Source organism: Pholis gunnellus (assembly GCF_910591455.1).
Source record: "Pholis gunnellus genome assembly, chromosome: 8".
In the NCBI taxonomy this organism is placed as follows: domain Eukaryota; kingdom Metazoa; phylum Chordata; class Actinopteri; order Perciformes; family Pholidae; genus Pholis; species Pholis gunnellus.
Window position 1 is genome coordinate 15,874,608 of NC_136534.1, and position 17,734 is coordinate 15,892,341.

The window sequence follows — 17,734 nt, forward strand, 5'->3', positions numbered from 1 at the left end:
TACACAAAGTTTGAATAAAAAAACCACCACTGAATAAACTAATAATAAACCTTAGACGTATACAAAATAATAAAAAAAAATATGCAGTTGTTTGTTGTCTACTGTACTGTCTTGACAAGTAGATTAAACATTATTTACATGTTTTCACCTCCCGCAGAAATGTAACCGTCAATAAAAATCCCCACAAAACGAATTAGCTTGTCATTTTAGCCAGCTAGATTTGTGTTCATTTGCAAGTTGTTATTTCAACGTTTGGTACTTTACTTAAGCAGCTAGCTGGCTATAGAGCTGCAGTTGACAATCATTTCTAACATTGATTAATCTAATGTTTTATTAATGGGGAAAAATCACTATTATTATATCCATCATAATGTATCAGATGTGAACAATCTTTAGATCCCTGGTTTTGTCCGACAAGCGGTCCAACACTTGGAGAAATTACATTTTCAATCATATCTGATAAACAAAAGCATAAAATCCTCACATTTGGACCTCTTAGTTCTACGCTTAGTTTGTCTAGTCGGCTGTTAAAGACGCAGCAGCACTCTTCTTGATATTGTCTTCTTGTCAGTATTAAACTTCAGTACATTGGTCTCACTTAAACCAACAATATGCTGACAATAAACCAAACAACAAAATGTAAAAAAAGATCTGTTTAATAGCTGTTGGCCTCCAGTCAGAGGCTCAGTGGTCAATACACGACCTCTTCCTCTTTACTTTTTTTAATGTCATTTCTGGCTTTTAAGAGAACGTAGCACTCTGAGGGAGAATCAGCCACAGTGCGTGCACTCCTCCTTGGACTCAAAGACCTCTTCAGACAATTTAAGGCATCACCTTATAACCTGTGTTGGGAATTTTTCCCTATTCTGAAGGGGGAGCTGGGCAAGAAGCAGGAGGAGCACCATGTGCCGGGGTGAAACCACACCCTCCTCCACTCTTCCCTCCATCCCTCTCTCTCTATATATAAAAAGATAACGCAGAATACGTCAATCGCGAGCCTGTTGATTGAACAGCAGCACTGGATCTGGGTCTCTGTGAGATAGAAAAGCAGACATGTTTTGACATAAATCTCCAGCCGGTTCAGAACAAAACAAACACGTCACATGAAACGTTCAATTATGTACGCTCGAGCTACGCTTTTGTGTGGTAAAAATACTTTATGATATTTCAGCGAAGGACAATGAGTGAGGAAGCCAAACATGTTGTGCAAAGAATACGTGGTGTGCAGCTTAAATAAGAAACAAGTGCACTGCATGAGTTGGAAATTATAAATATGAATTACAAAGAAACATGTAGTACAGTTATTAGTGAAACGTTTTTACAATTTCTCAAATAAAAGTACACAATGCAGGAAAATGCACCCTGTAAGTAGTACACAATGATATACTGTATTACTAGATTATCATCACTGATGTGTAAGTATAGTTGTATTGATATAGTTAGCCTATTATATTGCTGGACAGTATAATCTACACAGACAGCTGTTTGGGTTCTTAGAAAATGATCCTCATATGTCTCGTTTTGTCTCACTGGAATCCGTTCGAGGGCGGACCAGCACAAATAATTTGCTAGTTCGCCACATAACTCTCAAACACACGAGTCAATAGACATCAAAACCTGTAAAAACAACACACCACAAGCAGAGATGGGCAAAAATACATCAACATGTATTTTGATACAAAATACAAAATGCCCCCAAATAAATGTATTACAACAAAATACAAAATACAAAATACTGGTGCCAGAAAATGTAACAAAATACATGTATTTTGTATTTAAAATATAGGAAATACTTTTTTCTGGATTTTCTGTTTTCTCACAATGTGGTATAGCAGAGCATTCAGGTTTATATAATCTACACAAAGCTCTGGTGAACCCCACAAACAGGAAGAACAGTCACCGAATGTCAGTGTAACTAAGCAAAGCTATTAAAAGACAACAACTTGATTATGTATATATATATTTTTATTAATGGGACTTAACAGCCTATAAACTTTGGCTTTGTATCAACAAGAACATATTCATCACATATGACATACAAGCTCCCAATCTCCCTCTTCCTATAGCTAGCTACTCGACTGATAAGTTAACTTGCTAAACACTGGCTATGCACTAGCCTAGACAGCATGCTAGCGTCATTAGCATGTTAGCATCGCTCACTAGCTTGATATTATAACCATCACCATGCATATACATATACAATAGGTTATGTAGCCAGACCCAGACATGAATTATACATCAAGCTAGACATCTGTCACACTCAGATAAAATATTTACCTCGGCAGACAATCCGTTGAACTTGAAGATCTGAAGACTGAACTCGTGAACTGTTTTTTGATTCTGGAGAAAGTATTTTGAGTATTTTAAATACAAAATTACTCCACTCTGAAGTATTTTGTTACAAATTACGTTCGACTTTTAATCGGCCCTATCAAATACAAATTACAAAATACTCAAAAGTAATTGAAATACGTATTTCAAATTATTTTTTGCTCAAAAGGAAAAACACAAGACAAGTGATTTACACAGTAGATATGTATGATGTAGCAGACAACACATATTCTGTTGGACTTTAGTTTATCTGGAACCTGCAGGTTTATCTTCGTACTTGAGTTGACGAATAACAGGGTGACATTGGTCAGAAGTGTGTGTTTGATATATTATGACTGATATATATCCAGTAAATCTAGTATATCAGGTCATGTGATTAGCACACAGCTCATGACACCATACATTTGTAGTAGACAGAACCATAGTACTGTGTATACATTTTTTATTAACATATTCCAAAATTAAACAGCCATTCCCGTCGTTGATAATGTGAACATCAAAATATTACAGGTATAGTCAAACCATTTCATCGAAACAATAAGCTCTTTTAAATTATAATAATGTGTACAGTTCAAATGAAAACATTGATTTTGAAAATATATTATCTATTCTTAATATACTATTTCCTCGAACTTCAATGAAAGCTTACTTTTAATAGATTTACCCACACAACACAAAGTATTCCCTGTATATACCGTACACATCATATCAACCAACTTAAGTGCAGTTCTTTTGCCCATGCAGAACTGTGTGAGTCCACACCTTCTTATTTATTCCATCCGCTGCCATTTCGGTGAGATTTCCAAAAGAAAAAGAAAGTCACACATAATTGATTTTGAGTCATAATAATTTGGTGTTGAGAAGTGTTGAAAACTAGAAGCTCTACATGAACTCAGATGGATTTTGTGCAAATAAATACTATTGAAATGAATGAAATGAATGAAATGAATGAAATGATGAATCTTTTCTGACAGAAATGCATCAGTGCAGGGATGTCTATGAGTTGCACTTTAGACAACAGTGATGCAATGTTACAGTGGCATCAAAAGCAGAATGGTCTGTTTATGTCTTTAGTCTTAATAAGGCCAATGTATCTCTACAGTCTCTTTGCCTCAGCTGCTAACACTGTAGGTCTAAAGAATTTGATTCCAGTAATCTTTTGGTTAATTTGATCTTTTCTCTCACCAGCATTCTTCTTCTTGTTGTAAATCAGCCCAGTAACTAAAACCACCAGACCCAGCAGCAGCCCTGCTGTCCCGACAGCGATTTTGTTCCTCTGTGACTCGTTTGCTGGGTCTGAAAACAGAAACGTTCACAAACATTACATTAGATTTCAATCCTGAATATTAATTATTATTTGAGGTCATCTACCGTAACGCTGTTCAAGCGAAGAGATCTCTGTTAAGAACACCTGCTGTCACTCTCTTACCCCACTCATAAAGCTTGGGCCCCGTGAGGCTGGCATGCTCCACTCTACAGGTGATTTTCTCTCCAGCTCTGGGTGTAAATTCCAGATACGAGTGTATCTGGTAGAGCCAATTCCCATTGGGCAGTTCTTCGGTGGACGTCACATCAGATGTCACCTTATTTCCGTTCCTCAGCCAAGTCACTCTGATTTGTTTGGGATAAAAGCCGTACGCACTGCAGACCAGCATGCCTGGATGTTTGCTGCCTGCTGCATCAACTGACCTCAGCCTGACGGAGGGCTCCACTTGGTGAAAAAACCCGGAGACAAACAAGTTGGCATGAAACAGCATAACTGTCACTTATACGGCACTAATAATGCTGAAAGTTTGGGTAATACTTAAGACAACAGCCCACAAATTACTGTGTAGATATTTTGTTCATATGATATTCTAATTAAATACTTCATGGTTATCAACAGGAGGCAGAAGAAAAAGGCCTGTGCGTTCCTCTTATTTTTTCCGTAATAATGCTGGCTCATTTAACGTAATGTATTTTGTGATTTATATATACACGACTCCCTCCATATAGTTATCATTATATGTAAATGGAAACAAAATCCGCGCTGGGGAGCTGAAATTATTCCTGAAAGCTTTTTAAAGAAAGTAAAAACATGAATATGATGAACTATTCCTTATACAGTAATTTGTCCAATATACATCAATACTATGTTACTTTATCCCTTAATTATTAAATAGGTATGCAGTAATTTAGAAGATACTTGCATGCACTTAGTTTATTTCTCTTAAACTCAAAGTTGTTAACCCCTTATTCCCTAAATTCTTAACTTGTATTTGTCCTGCTATAGGTCCCCATAAGTATTTTATTGATACCACATATATACTAAATAACTAAACCGTAGTTTGCAGGCTGTAATCAAAAGCTTTAACAGTTTCAAAACACAAAGTCACCTGGTTTTGAAAGCAGATCCAATATTAATGGGATTAGGGATTTGCATTTCTCCTCATTCTTTTTTTCTCGTCTCATTGATAGAGGGCTTTTGTTCAGGCCATCTGCAATATCTCTTGTTCTCTCTGTGTAGCCGGTATATTTTCCCAAAGTGCTGTTGTATTGGAGCAGAAGACGCTTGTTGATGTAGCCCTGCAGCACAAAAACAACGTCCTCTAACGAAGTAAACTGGCAGCGAAGCACACCATGACCAAAAAGAGCATCTGTAACATAAAGCCAACAAGTATGAGATCATTTAGAAAGTTGCTTTTTCTTGCTCGTGTCCTATTCTCACACACGTTGATACGTAGCAGCTTTTTTATTTATCTTGTAGCAACTGTTTTGCTCTGTCTATCTTGTCAGTGTGCTGTCATGAACAGCAACACAAATAAACAATGACAGCTTCTATTTTAATGTTAGGTTACTTACCAGCTCTGGAACATGAAAGTAGAAGAAACAGCAATAAAAAGAAGCTGTAAACACGCATGGTTACTTATGAGGAACATTAGAGGAAAGGAATTTATCTCGACACTGAAAACATGAGGAAGTAAAACAGGAGAGTGCTCAGCAACATTTGTGTAAACAGGCGTGGCAACAAGTGATTTTAGTAATCTGACACCTCCAATCATTCACCTTTATTTTTTCCAATTTCATATGAATTATTGAAGTAATTTATAATTTGATGTCAGCATTGGTGGCTGAACTGACTCATTTGTATTTCATCTTGAATTAAAGCAAGATGGCGCTGCGGACGGCAGCCTCGGTGTGTTGGTGCTCATTGTTTTGTGTTGTTTTTGTTGTCAATACTGTTTTCTGCTGCACTGTTTATGAGCTCTTTCACCAGAAATGAGCTCATAAACATCAGGGGAACAACTCCAGCGGACTTACTTCCAACTTTTATCTGTTTGTTGTGCACTTTATTTTATATTCTTTTATATTCTATTGTAAATGTTTCTATTTCTTGCACTGTGTTGATTGTTGTTGATTGTTTAATGTTATGCACCACCCGCCATGACAAATTCCTTGTATGTGCAACATACGTACATTGGCAATAAACGGTTTCTGATTCTGATTCTAACAGCAGCTTTGGTTAACTGCAACTTTATGGATAATGCATCACACAGCACAATCAACAATCTAACCTGTATCTGACGTGCAGATAATGCTTCAATACAAAATGCATGACAAGTGAAAGATCTCATCTAAGATGTTACTTGAGAACAAATCTCATCTTTACTTATCAGAAATAATTATTTAAATGATATAATTTTAATTTTGTGGAGGAGAAGTTAAGTTGAAAGAACCGTATATACAGTTTTATAAGTGAAATGTAATCTGTAAACACACATGGGACAAAGCTGCCCCATTATAGTGGAGTAACAAGTACAATAGCTCCCTCTGAAATGTAGCACCTCAAAGTTGTACATAAAAGGTTAGCGTAAATTGAAACCTCAATAAAATGTTGAATTTATTTAATTAATTATTTAATTTAAATCTTCATTTAATTCATTCGTCAATGGGCCACAGCAGGCCTGATTTTCAAACCTCTCTCAAAGACAAATCACAGTTTAAAAGATGATAAACGGTGCACTCCAAAATTGTTGTTGTAAAATGCATGCGCACCATCATCACTTCCATGTGAATAATCTTTCTAAAACAGAGAAATTACTGTCCATGGTGTCCCTTAACTATTAAAAATGTTCCAACTGCAACTCCCAACAAGCCCAGACTCAGGCCCACTCCACAGTCTTAGTGGGTCAAAAGACAATTAAAACCGTCATCAGCTTTTTGTCAATCACATCACTACAGAGAGAAATGTTGAGATTACTTTACCCATTTCTTCTGGTGGATTTTTCTCCTCCACTTTGTAGATTGCAAGAAGTGCTGAACATGCGTTCCTGTTTTTCTTAGCATTTTTAAATACATTCAAATTCTCTAAAATGTTGTTTGGGTCGTCAATAAGAAATCTGGGCATACTGTAAACAACCTCCTCTCGGTCAAAATCCACGTATAAAAGCTCCTCTGCATCTAACTCAAACTGAGCCTCAGCTGTCCCATTGTCAAAGCGGTACATCTAGTATATCAGGTCATGTGATTAGCACACAGCTCATGACACCATACATTTGTAGTAGACAGAATCATAGTACTGTGTATACATTTTTTATTAACATCATCCAAAATTAAACAGCCATTCCCGTCGTTGATAATGTGAACATCAAAATATTACAGGTATAGTCAAACAATTTCATCGAAACAATCATAATTTAAATTATAATAATGTGTACAGTTCAAATGAAAACATTGATTTTGAAAAGATATTATCTATTCTTAATATACTATTTCCTCAAACTTCAATGAAAGCTTACTTTTCATACTTTTAATAGATTTACCCGCACAACACAAAGTATTCCCTGTATATACCGTACACATCATATCAACCAACTTAAGTGCAGTTCTTTTGCCCATGCAGAACTGTGTGAGTCCACACCTTCTTATTTATTCCATCCGCTGCCATTTCGGTGAGATTTCCAGGGTCGGATCATTTCACATTTTGTCTTGTATTACATATGTTTCAGCCAAAGGGGCAGGCTGCCTTAACCTGTTGGCACTAATACTCGGCCTAGAATAAGAAAAAGAAAAAGAAAGTCACACATAGTTGATTTTGAGTCATAATAATTTGGTGTTGAGAAGTGTTGAAAACTAGAAGCTCTACATGAACTCTGATGGATTTTGTGCAAATAAATACTATTGAAATGAATGAATCTTTTCTGACAGAAATGCATCAGTGCAGGGATGTCTATGAGTTGCACTTTAGACAACAGTGATGCAATGTTACAGTGGCATCAAAAGCAGAATGGTCTGTTTATGTCTTTAGTCTTAATAAGGCCAGTTTATCTCTACAGTCTCTTTGCCTCCGCTGCTAACACTGTAGGTCTAAAGAATTTGATTCCAGTAATCTTTTGGTTAATTTGATCTTTTCTCTCACCAGCATTGTTCTTCTTGTTGTAAATCAGCCCAGTAACTAAAAACACCAGACCCAGCAGCAGCCCTGCTGTCCCGACAGCGATTTTGTTCCTCTGTGACTCGTTTGCTGGGTCTGAAAACAGAAACGTTCACAAACATTACATTAGATTTCAATCCTGAACATTAATTATTATTTGAGGTCATCTACCGTAACGCTGTTCAAGCAAAGAGATCTCTGTTAAGAACACCTGCTGTCACTCTCTTACCCCACTCATAAAGCTTGGGCCCCGTGAGGCTGGCATGCTCCACTCTACAGGTGATTTTCTCTCCAGCTCTGGGTGTAAATTCCAGATACGAGTGTATCTGGTAGAGCCAATTCCCATTGGGCAGTTCTTCGGTGGACGTCACATCAGATGTCACCTTATTTCCGTTCCTCAGCCAAGTCACTCTGATTTGTTTGGGATAAAAGCCGTACGCACTGCAGACCAGCATGCCTGGATGTTTGCTGCCTGCTGCATCAACTGACCTCAGCCTGACGGAGGGCTCCACTTGGTGAAAAAACCCGGAGACAAACAAGTTGGCATGAAACAGCATAACTGTCACTTATACGGCACTAATAATGCTGAAAGTTTGGGTAATACTTAAGACAACAGCCCACAAATTACTGTGTAGATATTTTGTTCATATGATATTCTAATTAAATACTTCATGGTTATCAACAGGAGGCAGAAGAAAAAGGCCTGTGCGTTCCTCTTATTTTTTCCGTAATAATGCTGGCTCATTTAACGTAATGTATTTTGTGATTTATATATACACGACTCCCTCCACATAGTTATCATTATATGTAAATGGAAACAAAATCCGCGCTGGGGAGCTGAAATTATTCCTGAAAGCTTTTTAAAGAAAGTAAAAACATGAATATGATGAACTATTCCTTATACAGTAATTTGTCCAATATACATCAATACTATGTTACTTTATCCCTTAATTATTAAATAGGTATGCAGTAATTTAGAAGATACTTGCATGCACTTAGTTTATTTCTCTTAAACTCAAAGTTGTTAACCCCTTATTCCCTAAATTCTTAACTTGTATTTGTCCTGCTATTGGTCCCCATAAGTATTTTATTGATACCACATATATACTAAATAACTAAACCGTAGTTTGCAGGCTGTAATCAAAAGCTTTAACAGTTTCAAAACACAAAGTCACCTGGTTTTGAAAGCAGATCCAATATTAATGGGATTAGGGATTTGCATTTCTCCTCATTCTTTTTTTCATGTCTCATTGATAGAGGGCTTTTGTTCAGGCCATCTGCAATATCTCTTGTTCTCTCTGTGTAGCCGGTATATTTTCCCAAAGTGCTGTTGTATTGGAGCAGAAGACGCTTGTTGATGTAGCCCTGCAGCACAAAAACAACGTCCTCTAACGAAGTAAACTGGCAGCGAAGCACACCATGACCAAAAAGAGCATCTGTAACATAAAGCCAACAAGTATGAGATCATTTAGAAAGTTGCTTTTTCTTGCTCGTGTCCTATTCTCACACACGTTGATACGTAGCAGCTTTTTTATTTATCTTGTAGCAACTGTTTTGCTCTGTCTATCTTGTCAGTGTGCTGTCATGAACAGCAACACAAATAAACAATGAGAGCTTCTATTTTAATGTTAGGTTACTTACCAGCTCTGGAACATGAAAGTAGAAGAAACAGCAATAAAAAGAAGCTGTAAACACGCATGGTTACTTATGAGAAACATTAGAGGAAGTGAATTTATCTCGACACTGAAAAAATGAGGAAGTAAAACAGGAGAGTGCTCAGCAACATTTGTGTAAACAGGCGTGGCAACAAGTGATTTTAGTAATCTGACACCTCCAATCATTCACCTTTATTTTTTCCAATTTCATATGAATTATTGAAGTAATTTATAATTTGATGTCAGCATTGGTGGCTGAACTGACTCATTTGTATTTCATCTTGAATTAAAGCAAGATGGCGCTGCGGACGGCAGCCTCGGTGTGTTGGTGCTCATTGTTTTGTGTTGTTTTTGTTGTCAATACTGTTTTCTGCTGCACTGTTTATGAGCTCTTTCACCAGAAATGAGCTCATAAACATCAGGGGAACAACTCCAGCGGACTTACTTCCAACTTTTATCTGTTTGTTGTGCACTTTATTTTATATTCTTTTATATTCTATTGTAAATGTTTCTATTTCTTGCACTGTGTTGATTGTTGTTGATTGTTTAATGTTATGCACCACCCGCCATGACAAATTCCTTGTATGTGCAACATACGTACATTGGCAATAAACGGTTTCTGATTCTGATTCTAACAGCAGCTTTGGTTAACTGCAACTTTATGGATAATGCATCACACAGCACAATCAACAATCTAACCTGTATCTGACGTGCAGATAATGCTTCAATACAAAATGCATGACAAGTGAAAGATCTCATCTAAGATGTTACTTGAGAACAAATCTCATCTTTACTTATCAGAAATAATTATTTAAATGATATAATTTTAATTTTGTGGAGGAGAAGTTAAGTTGAAAGAACCGTATATACAGTTTTATAAGTGAAATGTAATCTGTAAACACACATGGGACAAAGCTGCCCCATTATAGTGGAGTAACAAGTACAATAGCTCCCTCTGAAATGTAGCACCTCAAAGTTGTACAAAAAAGGTTAGCGTAAATTGAAACCTCAATAAAATGTTGAATTTATTTAATTAATTATTTAATTTAAATCTTCATTTAATTCATTTGTCAATGGGCCACAGCAGGCCTGATTTTCAAACCTCTCTCAAAGACAAATCACAGTTTAAAAGATGATAAACGGTGCACTCCAAAATTGTTGTTGTAAAATGCATGCGCACCATCATCACTTCCATGTGAATAATCTTTCTAAAACAGAGAAATTACTGTCCATGGTGTCCCTTAACTATTAAAAATGTTCCAACTGCAACTCCCAACAAGCCCAGACTCAGGCCCACTCCACAGTCTTAGTGGGTCAAAAGACAATTAAAACCGTCATCAGCTTTTTGTCAATCACATCACTACAGAGAGAAATGTTGAGATTACTTTACCAATTTCTTCTGGTGGATTTTTCTCCTCCACTTTGTAGATTGCAAGAAGTGCTGAACATGCGTTCCTGTTTTTCTTAGCATTTTTAAATACATTCAAATTCTCTAAAATGTTGTTTGGGTCGTCAATAAGAAATCTGGGCATACTGTAAACAACCTCCTCTCGGTCAAAATCCACGTATAAAAGCTCCTCTGCATCTAACTCAAACTGAGCCTCAGCTGTCCCATTGTCAAAGCGGTACATCTAGTATATCAGGTCATGTGTTTAGCACACAGCTCATGACACCATACATTTGTAGTAGACAGAATCATAGTACTGTGTATACATTTTTTATTAACATCATCCAAAATTAAACAGACATTCCCGTCGTTGATAATGTGAACATCAAAATATTACAGGTATAGTCAAACAATTTCATCGAAACAATCATAATTTAAATTATAATAATGTGTACAGTTCAAATGAAAACATTGATTTTGAAAAGATATTATCTATTCTTAATATACTATTTCCTCAAACTTCAATGAAAGCTTACTTTTCATACTTTTAATAGATTTACCCGCACAACACAAAGTATTCCCTGTATATACCGTACACATCATATCAACCAACTTAAGTGCAGTTCTTTTGCCCATGCAGAACTGTGTGAGTCCACACCTTCTTATTTATTCCATCCGCTGCCATTTCGGTGAGATTTCCAGGGTCGGATCATTTCACATTTTGTCTTGTATTACATATGTTTCAGCCAAAGGGGCAGGCTGCCTTAACCTGTTGGCACTAATACTCGGCCTAGAATAAGAAAAAGACAAAGAAAGTCACACATAGTTGATTTTGAGTCATAATAATTTGGTGTTGAGAAGTGTTGAAAACTAGAAGCTCTACATGAACTCTGATGGATTTTGTGCAAATAAATACTATTGAAATGAATGAATCTTTTCTGACAGAAATGCATCAGTGCAGGGATGTCTATGAGTTGCACTTTAGACAACAGTGATGCAATGTTACAGTGGCATCAAAAGCAGAATGGTCTGTTTATGTCTTTAGTCTTAATAAGGCCAGTTTATCTCTACAGTCTCTTTGCCTCCGCTGCTAACACTGTAGGTCTAAAGAATTTGATTCCAGTAATCTTTTGGTTAATTTGATCTTTTCTCTCACCAGCATTGTTCTTCTTGTTGTAAATCAGCCCAGTAACTAAAACCACCAGACCCAGCAGCAGCCCTGCTGTCCCGACAGCGATTTTGTTCCTCTGTGACTCGTTTGCTGGGTCTGAAAACAGAAACGTTCACAAACATTACATTAGATTTCAATCCTGAACATTAATTATTATTTGAGGTCATCTACCGTAACGCTGTTCAAGCAAAGAGATCTCTGTTAAGAACACCTGCTGTCACTCTCTTACCCCACTCATAAAGCTTGGGCCCCGTGAGGCTGGCATGCTCCACTCTACAGGTGATTTTCTCTCCAGCTCTGGGTGTAAATTCCAGATACGAGTGTATCTGGTAGAGCCAATTCCCATTGGGCAGTTCTTCGGTGGACGTCACATCAGATGTCACCTTATTTCCGTTCCTCAGCCAAGTCACTCTGATTTGTTTGGGATAAAAGCCGTACGCACTGCAGACCAGCATGCCTGGATGTTTGCTGCCTGCTGCATCAACTGACCTCAGCCTGACGGAGGGCTCCACTTGGTGAAAAAACCCGGAGACAAACAAGTTGGCATGAAACAGCATAACTGTCACTTATACGGCACTAATAATGCTGAAAGTGTGGGTAATACTTAAGACAACAGCCCACAAATTACTGTGTAGATATTTTGTTCATATGATATTCTAATTAAATACTTCATGGTTATCAACAGGAGGCAGAAGAAAAAGGCCTGTGCGTTCCTCTTATTTTTTCCGTAATAATGCTGGCTCATTTAACGTAATGTATTTTGTGATTTATATATACACGACTCCCTCCACATAGTTATCATTATATGTAAATGGAAACAAAATCCGCGCTGGGGAGCTGAAATTATTCCTGAAAGCTTTTTAAAGAAAGTAAAAACATGAATATGATGAACTATTCCTTATACAGTAATTTGTCCAATATACATCAATACTATGTTACTTTATCCCTTAATTATTAAATAGGTATGCAGTAATTTAGAAGATACTTGCATGCACTTAGTTTATTTCTCTTAAACTCAAAGTTGTTAACCCCTTATTCCCTAAATTCTTAACTTGTATTTGTCCTGCTATAGGTCCCCATAAGTATTTTATTGATACCACATATATACTAAATAACTACACCGTAGTTTGCAGGCTGTAATCAAAAGCTTTAACAGTTTCAAAACACAAAGTCACCTGGTTTTGAAAGGAGATCCAATACTGATTGGATGTTGGATTTGCATTTCTCCTCATTCTTTTTTTCTCGTCTCATTGATAGAGGGCTTTTGTTCAGGCCATCTGCAATATCTCTTGTTTTCTCTGTGTAGCCGGTATATTTTCCCAAAGTGCTGTTGTATTGCATCAGAAGAAACTTGTTGACGTAGTACTGCTCCACATAAACTGCGTCATCTGACGTAGTAAACTGGCAGCGAACCACACCATGACCAAAAAGAGCATCTGTAACATAAAGCCAACAAGTATGAGATCATTTAGAAAGTTGCTTTTTCTTGCTCGTGTCCTATTCTCACACACGTTGATACGTAGCAGCTTTTTTATTTATCTTGTAGCAACTGTTTTGCTCTGTCTATCTTGTCAGTGTGCTGTCATGAACAGCAACACAAATAAACAATGAGAGCTTCTATTTTAATGTTAGGTTACTTACCAGCTCTGGAACATGAAAGTAGAAGAAACAGCAATAAAAAGAAGCTGTAAACACGCATGGTTACTTATGAGAAACATTAGAGGAAGTGAATTTATCTCGACACTGAAAAAATGAGGAAGTAAAACAGGAGAGTGCTCAGCAACATTTGTGTAAACAGGCGTGGCAACAAGTGATTTTAGTAATCTGACACCTCCAATCATTCACCTTTATTTTTTCCAATTTCATATGAATTATTGAAGTAATTTATAATTTGATGTCAGCATTGGTGGCTGAACTGACTCATTTGTATTTCATCTTGAATTAAAGCAAGATGGCGCTGCGGACGGCAGCCTCGGTGTGTTGGTGCTCATTGTTTTGTGTTGTTTTTGTTGTCAATACTGTTTTCTGCTGCACTGTTTATGAGCTCTTTCACCAGAAATGAGCTCATAAACATCAGGGGAACAACTCCAGCGGACTTACTTCCAACTTTTATCTGTTTGTTGTGCACTTTATTTGATATTCTTTTATATTCGTTTCTATTTCTTGCACTGTGTTGATTGTTTAATGTTATGCACCACCCGCCATGACAAATTCCTTGTATGTGCAACATACATTGGCAATAAACGGTTTCTGATTCTGATTCTAACAGCAGCTTTGGTTAACTGCAACTTTATGGATAATGCATCACACAGCACAATCAACAATCTAACCTGTATCTGACGTGCAGATAATACTTCAACACAAAATGCATGACAAGTGAAAGATCTCATCTAAGATGTTACTTGAGAACAAATCTTATCTTTACTTATCAGAAATAATTATTTAAATGTTATAATTTTAATTTTGTGGAGGAGAAGTTTAGTTTAAAGAACCGTATATACAGTTTTATAAGTGAAATGTAATCTGTAAACACACATGGGACAAAGCTGCCCCATTATAGTGGAATAACAAGTACAATATTTCCCTCTGAAATGTAGCACCTCAAAGTTGTACAAAAGAAGTTAGCGTAAAATTGAAACCTCAATAAAATGTAAATCTAAATGAAAGATAACAGTGAGCCAACAGACAGCATGTTACGCGGTAATGTTTAAATCAACGACACTGTAATAACCAGGGAAACAAAAATGCCAATAAATGAATCACAAAGAAGTTGAATCAATAGTTTATTAAGATTGTAAGGCCCTTTTGCATACAATGTCTCAATCCAAAGCCCTTCCTGACCTTCAATAATGTCAATCATACAATATTGATACATTTTTAGTTTGCTGTTAGCTAGCATTAGCCAACAGAAGTTACTGGTCATATCAGACCAAGTGAGGCTGTAGCAGCAAAATCCCTGAATGTACAGTACATAGTGGCGTAGAGGTGTGTTGTATTGCTTATGAATTCAGCATTTAATTCTAAAGACAAATAATGTGTTATTTATTCCTTAAAAAGTTACATTTTTCCCTCTAAAAAAGTAAAATATATTCTAGCATATGTACAGTGTATTAGGGTGTGTCCACATGTGTGTAGAGGAAATATGTGTATATTTTTCACATGTAAACTCCATCTAATCTTCATTTAATTCATTCGTCAATGGGCCACAGCAGGCCTGATTTTCAAACCTCTCTCAAAGACAAATCACAGTTTAAAAGATGATAAACGGTGCACTCCAAAATTGTTGTTGTACAATGCATGCGCACCATCATCACTTCCATGTGTATAATCTTTCTAAAACAGAGAAATTACTGTCGATGGTGTCCCTTAACTATTAAAAATGTTCCAACTGCAACTCCCAACAAGCCCAGACTCAGGCCCACTCCACAGTAAACATCTAGTACAAGACTGGGATGACTGAAGTCAGGTTCTGTGGAGAAAGGTAAGAATATATCATTGCAGACGCAAAAAAAAAGGATTTTACAACAAATTATTGTCATACTTTGATATTTTAGTGGCTTCTCTAGATGAAAACAATTACCCCAGATCTTTGTTTTCGGCCTGTCCAAAGCTAAGTGTTCAACAGTGCAGCTGTAAATATCTCCCTCCTTTGGTGTGAATGTCAGGGTTGTGAACTGGTGGAAGGTTTGATCATTATTGGGATAATAGCGACTGAGTGACACCCCCTCAGACACCAGACGGCCGTTTCTGGTCCAGCTGACTTTGATCTCAGGTGGGTAGAAATGATTCACAAAGCAGATGAGGATGTTTTCAACTCCCAACTCAACTTCTTCTGAAGGGTAGAGGATGCTCTCAGGGGGGTCTTTAGTGGGTCAAAAGACAATTAAAACCGTCATCAGCTTTGTGTCAATCACATCACTACAGAGAGAAATGTTGAGGTTAGCTTACCCATTTCTTCTGGTGGATTTTTCTCCTCCACTTTGTAGATTGCAAGAACTGTTGAACATGCGTTCCTGTTTTTCTTAGCATTTTTAAATACATGCAAATTCTCAAAGATTTTGCTTGGGTCGTCAATAAGAAATCTGGGCATACTGTAAACAACCTCCTCTCGGTCAAAATCCACGTATAAAAGCTCCTCTGCATCTAACTCAAACTGAGCTTCAGTTGTCCCATTGTCAAAGCAGCCCACAATATAGAGAACTTCATGGGGAACTGAAAACAATAGAAATACAGAAAATTATACATGTATTTGTATAAACATTTAATGACAAAGATCTACAGCAAGAGACTTCTATGTGATCCTGTCTTGGTTTCCATAAGTAGCATGTTACTAGAACCACGTATTAAATGTGAAACTCTTTCTTACTTTGCGAAAAGGCACAGAAACTGTTGATCATCAGGATTATGAGAGCCGAGCGCTTCATGTCTGAGCCGCAGGTCTTCATTGGTGGAGTCTCTTAGTCTGGAGAAAATACTTTTATCTCTTGCCAAGCTGCACTTCATATGTAATCACAGGAACAGACCATATGCAAAACAAGGAAACTCGTGACTATTATTAGACTTCCTCATTCTGTTAATATTAGTGGGAACAACCAGTCTAACCTGTTTAGCAGACATTTGTTTTGAATCTACTGCAGTGATTACCAACCTTTTTGACTTGTGAAGTAAAGTGTACTCACACTCCTTCATCATAGATTGCATATGTACTGCGTATGTTATGAGCAGTGATTGATTCATTTGAATAGCTTTTAGAGACCAGAAGAAGTTAAACTAGTATATCTCAATAGAAAAAACTAATAATGAGAAATCAAAAAACTATTTGTAAAATGTTGTGAAGCAAAGTTGTATGGTGTCACAAACCCAAAGTTAGGAACCACTAACATTGAAGGTTGTATTGTTTCCTCAAAGAACATCTGCAGCTATTAGGAAAAGTGGTGGTTAGTTGTGGTTGGTTTACTCATGTGTGCCAGACATAGGAGTCTTTTTCTTATAGGAGTCAAAGTAAAACAAGCAAAAAAACAAATAAACAAATAAATAAGATAAAAAAGACACGAGGGTCAAAGTGATAAGCACAAAAAAATGGGTCCAGATTTCATGTTTCTTTTTTTTACAGGAAATGAGAATTTTATCCAAGCTGTTTGTTTCCTTAAATTAATATTGAAAAGGTACATAATTCAACCTGCCGAGCAATTTACATAAAAAACATTCAACATGATTTCATACCTACTTCTCTCTGGCAGTTTTCTTTTTTCGTGAGCAATTGTAAGGAATTCCTCGTGTTGGGCTGCAGGTGGCGTTGGAGGTCCGTAGATGAGGAGCAGGCTGCCTGTTGGCGCTTCAAACACATGAATGTCACAAGACTTTCGGGTTCAACAACAACAGAAGGGAACTAATAATTAAAACAGTTAATGTGCAGAGTGAGAAGAAGCACGGGGCGAGGGCATTTAAACCAGATGTTTGAGTGTTTCTACTTCATATTTGTGACTAATTTATTATTGTTATTAATGCTCTTGAAACCAGACTCCTCATTTATAGATGTTACGGTTCTTGTAAATGTGTTGGGAAGGATAGGAGGTGGCAAACTATAAAACATCACAGAAATTTGGTGGAATTCATATTTTGTTGTTAACACACAAATTTGATTAATTTCGAGAAAATTCAGCTTTGTAGTTTTCACTTTCAGAACCATTTAAGAACGTAAAAACATAACTTCTTCTGACTTAAAGTCCTGTGATTTGAAACGCTGATGATCTGAATGAAATAGCCTATACCCACAC

General features: G+C 36.8%; 4 protein-coding genes across 6 annotated transcripts; all 4 read right to left on the reverse strand.

Moving 5' to 3' along the window:
• Window positions 1-2,756: 2,756 nt before the first annotated feature.
• Window positions 2,757-5,269, reverse strand: LOC306700539 (rano class II histocompatibility antigen, A beta chain-like). Of its 2 annotated transcripts, XM_079165572.1 has the most exons (5): window positions 5,173-5,269; window positions 4,707-4,967; window positions 3,761-4,042; window positions 3,517-3,627; window positions 2,757-3,113 (listed from the first exon to the last, which is right to left on the reverse strand). In XM_079165572.1, exons 1-5 carry the CDS (start codon window positions 5,228-5,230, stop codon window positions 3,049-3,051), a joined length of 777 nt encoding a protein of 258 aa, XP_079021698.1. In that variant the 5' UTR covers window positions 5,231-5,269; the 3' UTR covers window positions 2,757-3,048. The 2 variants fall into 2 exon arrangements, with proteins under 2 accessions (XP_079021698.1, XP_079021697.1); XM_079165571.1 differs by having other exon boundaries at window positions 2,757-3,627.
• Window positions 5,270-6,887: 1,618 nt separating this feature from the next.
• Window positions 6,888-9,477, reverse strand: LOC306699526 (DLA class II histocompatibility antigen, DR-1 beta chain-like). Its single transcript, XM_079164160.1, has 5 exons — window positions 9,386-9,477; window positions 8,920-9,180; window positions 7,974-8,255; window positions 7,730-7,840; window positions 6,888-7,363 (listed from the first exon to the last, which is right to left on the reverse strand). Exons 1-5 carry the CDS (start codon window positions 9,441-9,443, stop codon window positions 7,338-7,340), a joined length of 738 nt encoding a protein of 245 aa, XP_079020286.1. The 5' UTR covers window positions 9,444-9,477; the 3' UTR covers window positions 6,888-7,337.
• A 1,630-nt stretch (window positions 9,478-11,107) lies between these two features.
• Window positions 11,108-13,717, reverse strand: LOC306699517 (DLA class II histocompatibility antigen, DR-1 beta chain-like). The gene is made up of 5 exons (XM_079164151.1): window positions 13,599-13,717; window positions 13,133-13,393; window positions 12,187-12,468; window positions 11,943-12,053; window positions 11,108-11,576 (listed from the first exon to the last, which is right to left on the reverse strand). Exons 1-5 carry the CDS (start codon window positions 13,654-13,656, stop codon window positions 11,551-11,553), a joined length of 738 nt encoding a protein of 245 aa, XP_079020277.1. The 5' UTR covers window positions 13,657-13,717; the 3' UTR covers window positions 11,108-11,550.
• A 1,016-nt stretch (window positions 13,718-14,733) lies between these two features.
• On the reverse strand, window positions 14,734-17,244 carry LOC306699641 (H-2 class II histocompatibility antigen, A-U alpha chain-like). Of its 2 annotated transcripts, XM_079164333.1 has the most exons (5): window positions 17,185-17,244; window positions 16,324-16,419; window positions 15,906-16,169; window positions 15,538-15,819; window positions 14,734-15,426 (listed from the first exon to the last, which is right to left on the reverse strand). In XM_079164333.1, the coding sequence occupies exons 2-5, from the start codon at window positions 16,400-16,402 to the stop codon at window positions 15,305-15,307; spliced, it is 747 nt and encodes a 248-aa protein (XP_079020459.1). In that variant the 5' UTR covers window positions 16,403-16,419; window positions 17,185-17,244; the 3' UTR covers window positions 14,734-15,304. The 2 variants fall into 2 exon arrangements, with proteins under 2 accessions (XP_079020459.1, XP_079020458.1); XM_079164332.1 differs by lacking the exon at window positions 17,185-17,244 and having other exon boundaries at window positions 16,324-16,593.
• Window positions 17,245-17,734: the final 490 nt, after the last annotated feature.

Excerpts from the sequence above, each read along its gene's own strand:
- LOC306700539 (XM_079165571.1), bottom strand. The coding sequence starts at position 5,230 with ATGCGTGTTTACAGCTTCTTTTTATTGCTGTTTCTTCTACTTTCATGT. Across the intron at positions 4,968-5,172 it reads ACTTTCATGTTCCAGAGCTG|ATGCTCTTTTTGGTCATGGT; the intron begins GTAAGTAACCTA and ends TTTATGTTACAG. Across the intron at positions 3,628-3,760 it reads GCCCAAGCTTTATGAGTGGG|ACCCAGCAAACGAGTCACAG; the intron begins GTAAGAGAGTGA and ends TTCTGTTTTCAG.
- LOC306699526 (XM_079164160.1), bottom strand. The coding sequence starts at position 9,443 with ATGCGTGTTTACAGCTTCTTTTTATTGCTGTTTCTTCTACTTTCATGT. Across the intron at positions 9,181-9,385 it reads ACTTTCATGTTCCAGAGCTG|ATGCTCTTTTTGGTCATGGT; the intron begins GTAAGTAACCTA and ends TTTATGTTACAG. Across the intron at positions 7,364-7,729 it reads CAACAAGAAGAACAATGCTG|GCCGAGTATTAGTGCCAACA; the intron begins GTGAGAGAAAAG and ends TTCTTATTCTAG.
- LOC306699517 (XM_079164151.1), bottom strand. The coding sequence starts at position 13,656 with ATGCGTGTTTACAGCTTCTTTTTATTGCTGTTTCTTCTACTTTCATGT. Across the intron at positions 13,394-13,598 it reads ACTTTCATGTTCCAGAGCTG|ATGCTCTTTTTGGTCATGGT; the intron begins GTAAGTAACCTA and ends TTTATGTTACAG. Across the intron at positions 12,469-13,132 it reads GGATCTCCTTTCAAAACCAG|TGGAGCCCTCCGTCAGGCTG; the intron begins GTGACTTTGTGT and ends TTTTTCACCAAG.
- LOC306699641 (XM_079164333.1), bottom strand. The coding sequence starts at position 16,402 with ATGAAGACCTGCGGCTCAGACATGAAGCGCTCGGCTCTCATAATCCTG. Across the intron at positions 16,170-16,323 it reads TTTCTGTGCCTTTTCGCAAA|TTCCCCATGAAGTTCTCTAT; the intron begins GTAAGAAAGAGT and ends TATTGTTTTCAG. Across the intron at positions 15,427-15,537 it reads GCCGAAAACAAAGATCTGGG|AACCTGACTTCAGTCATCCC; the intron begins GTAATTGTTTTC and ends CTTTCTCCACAG.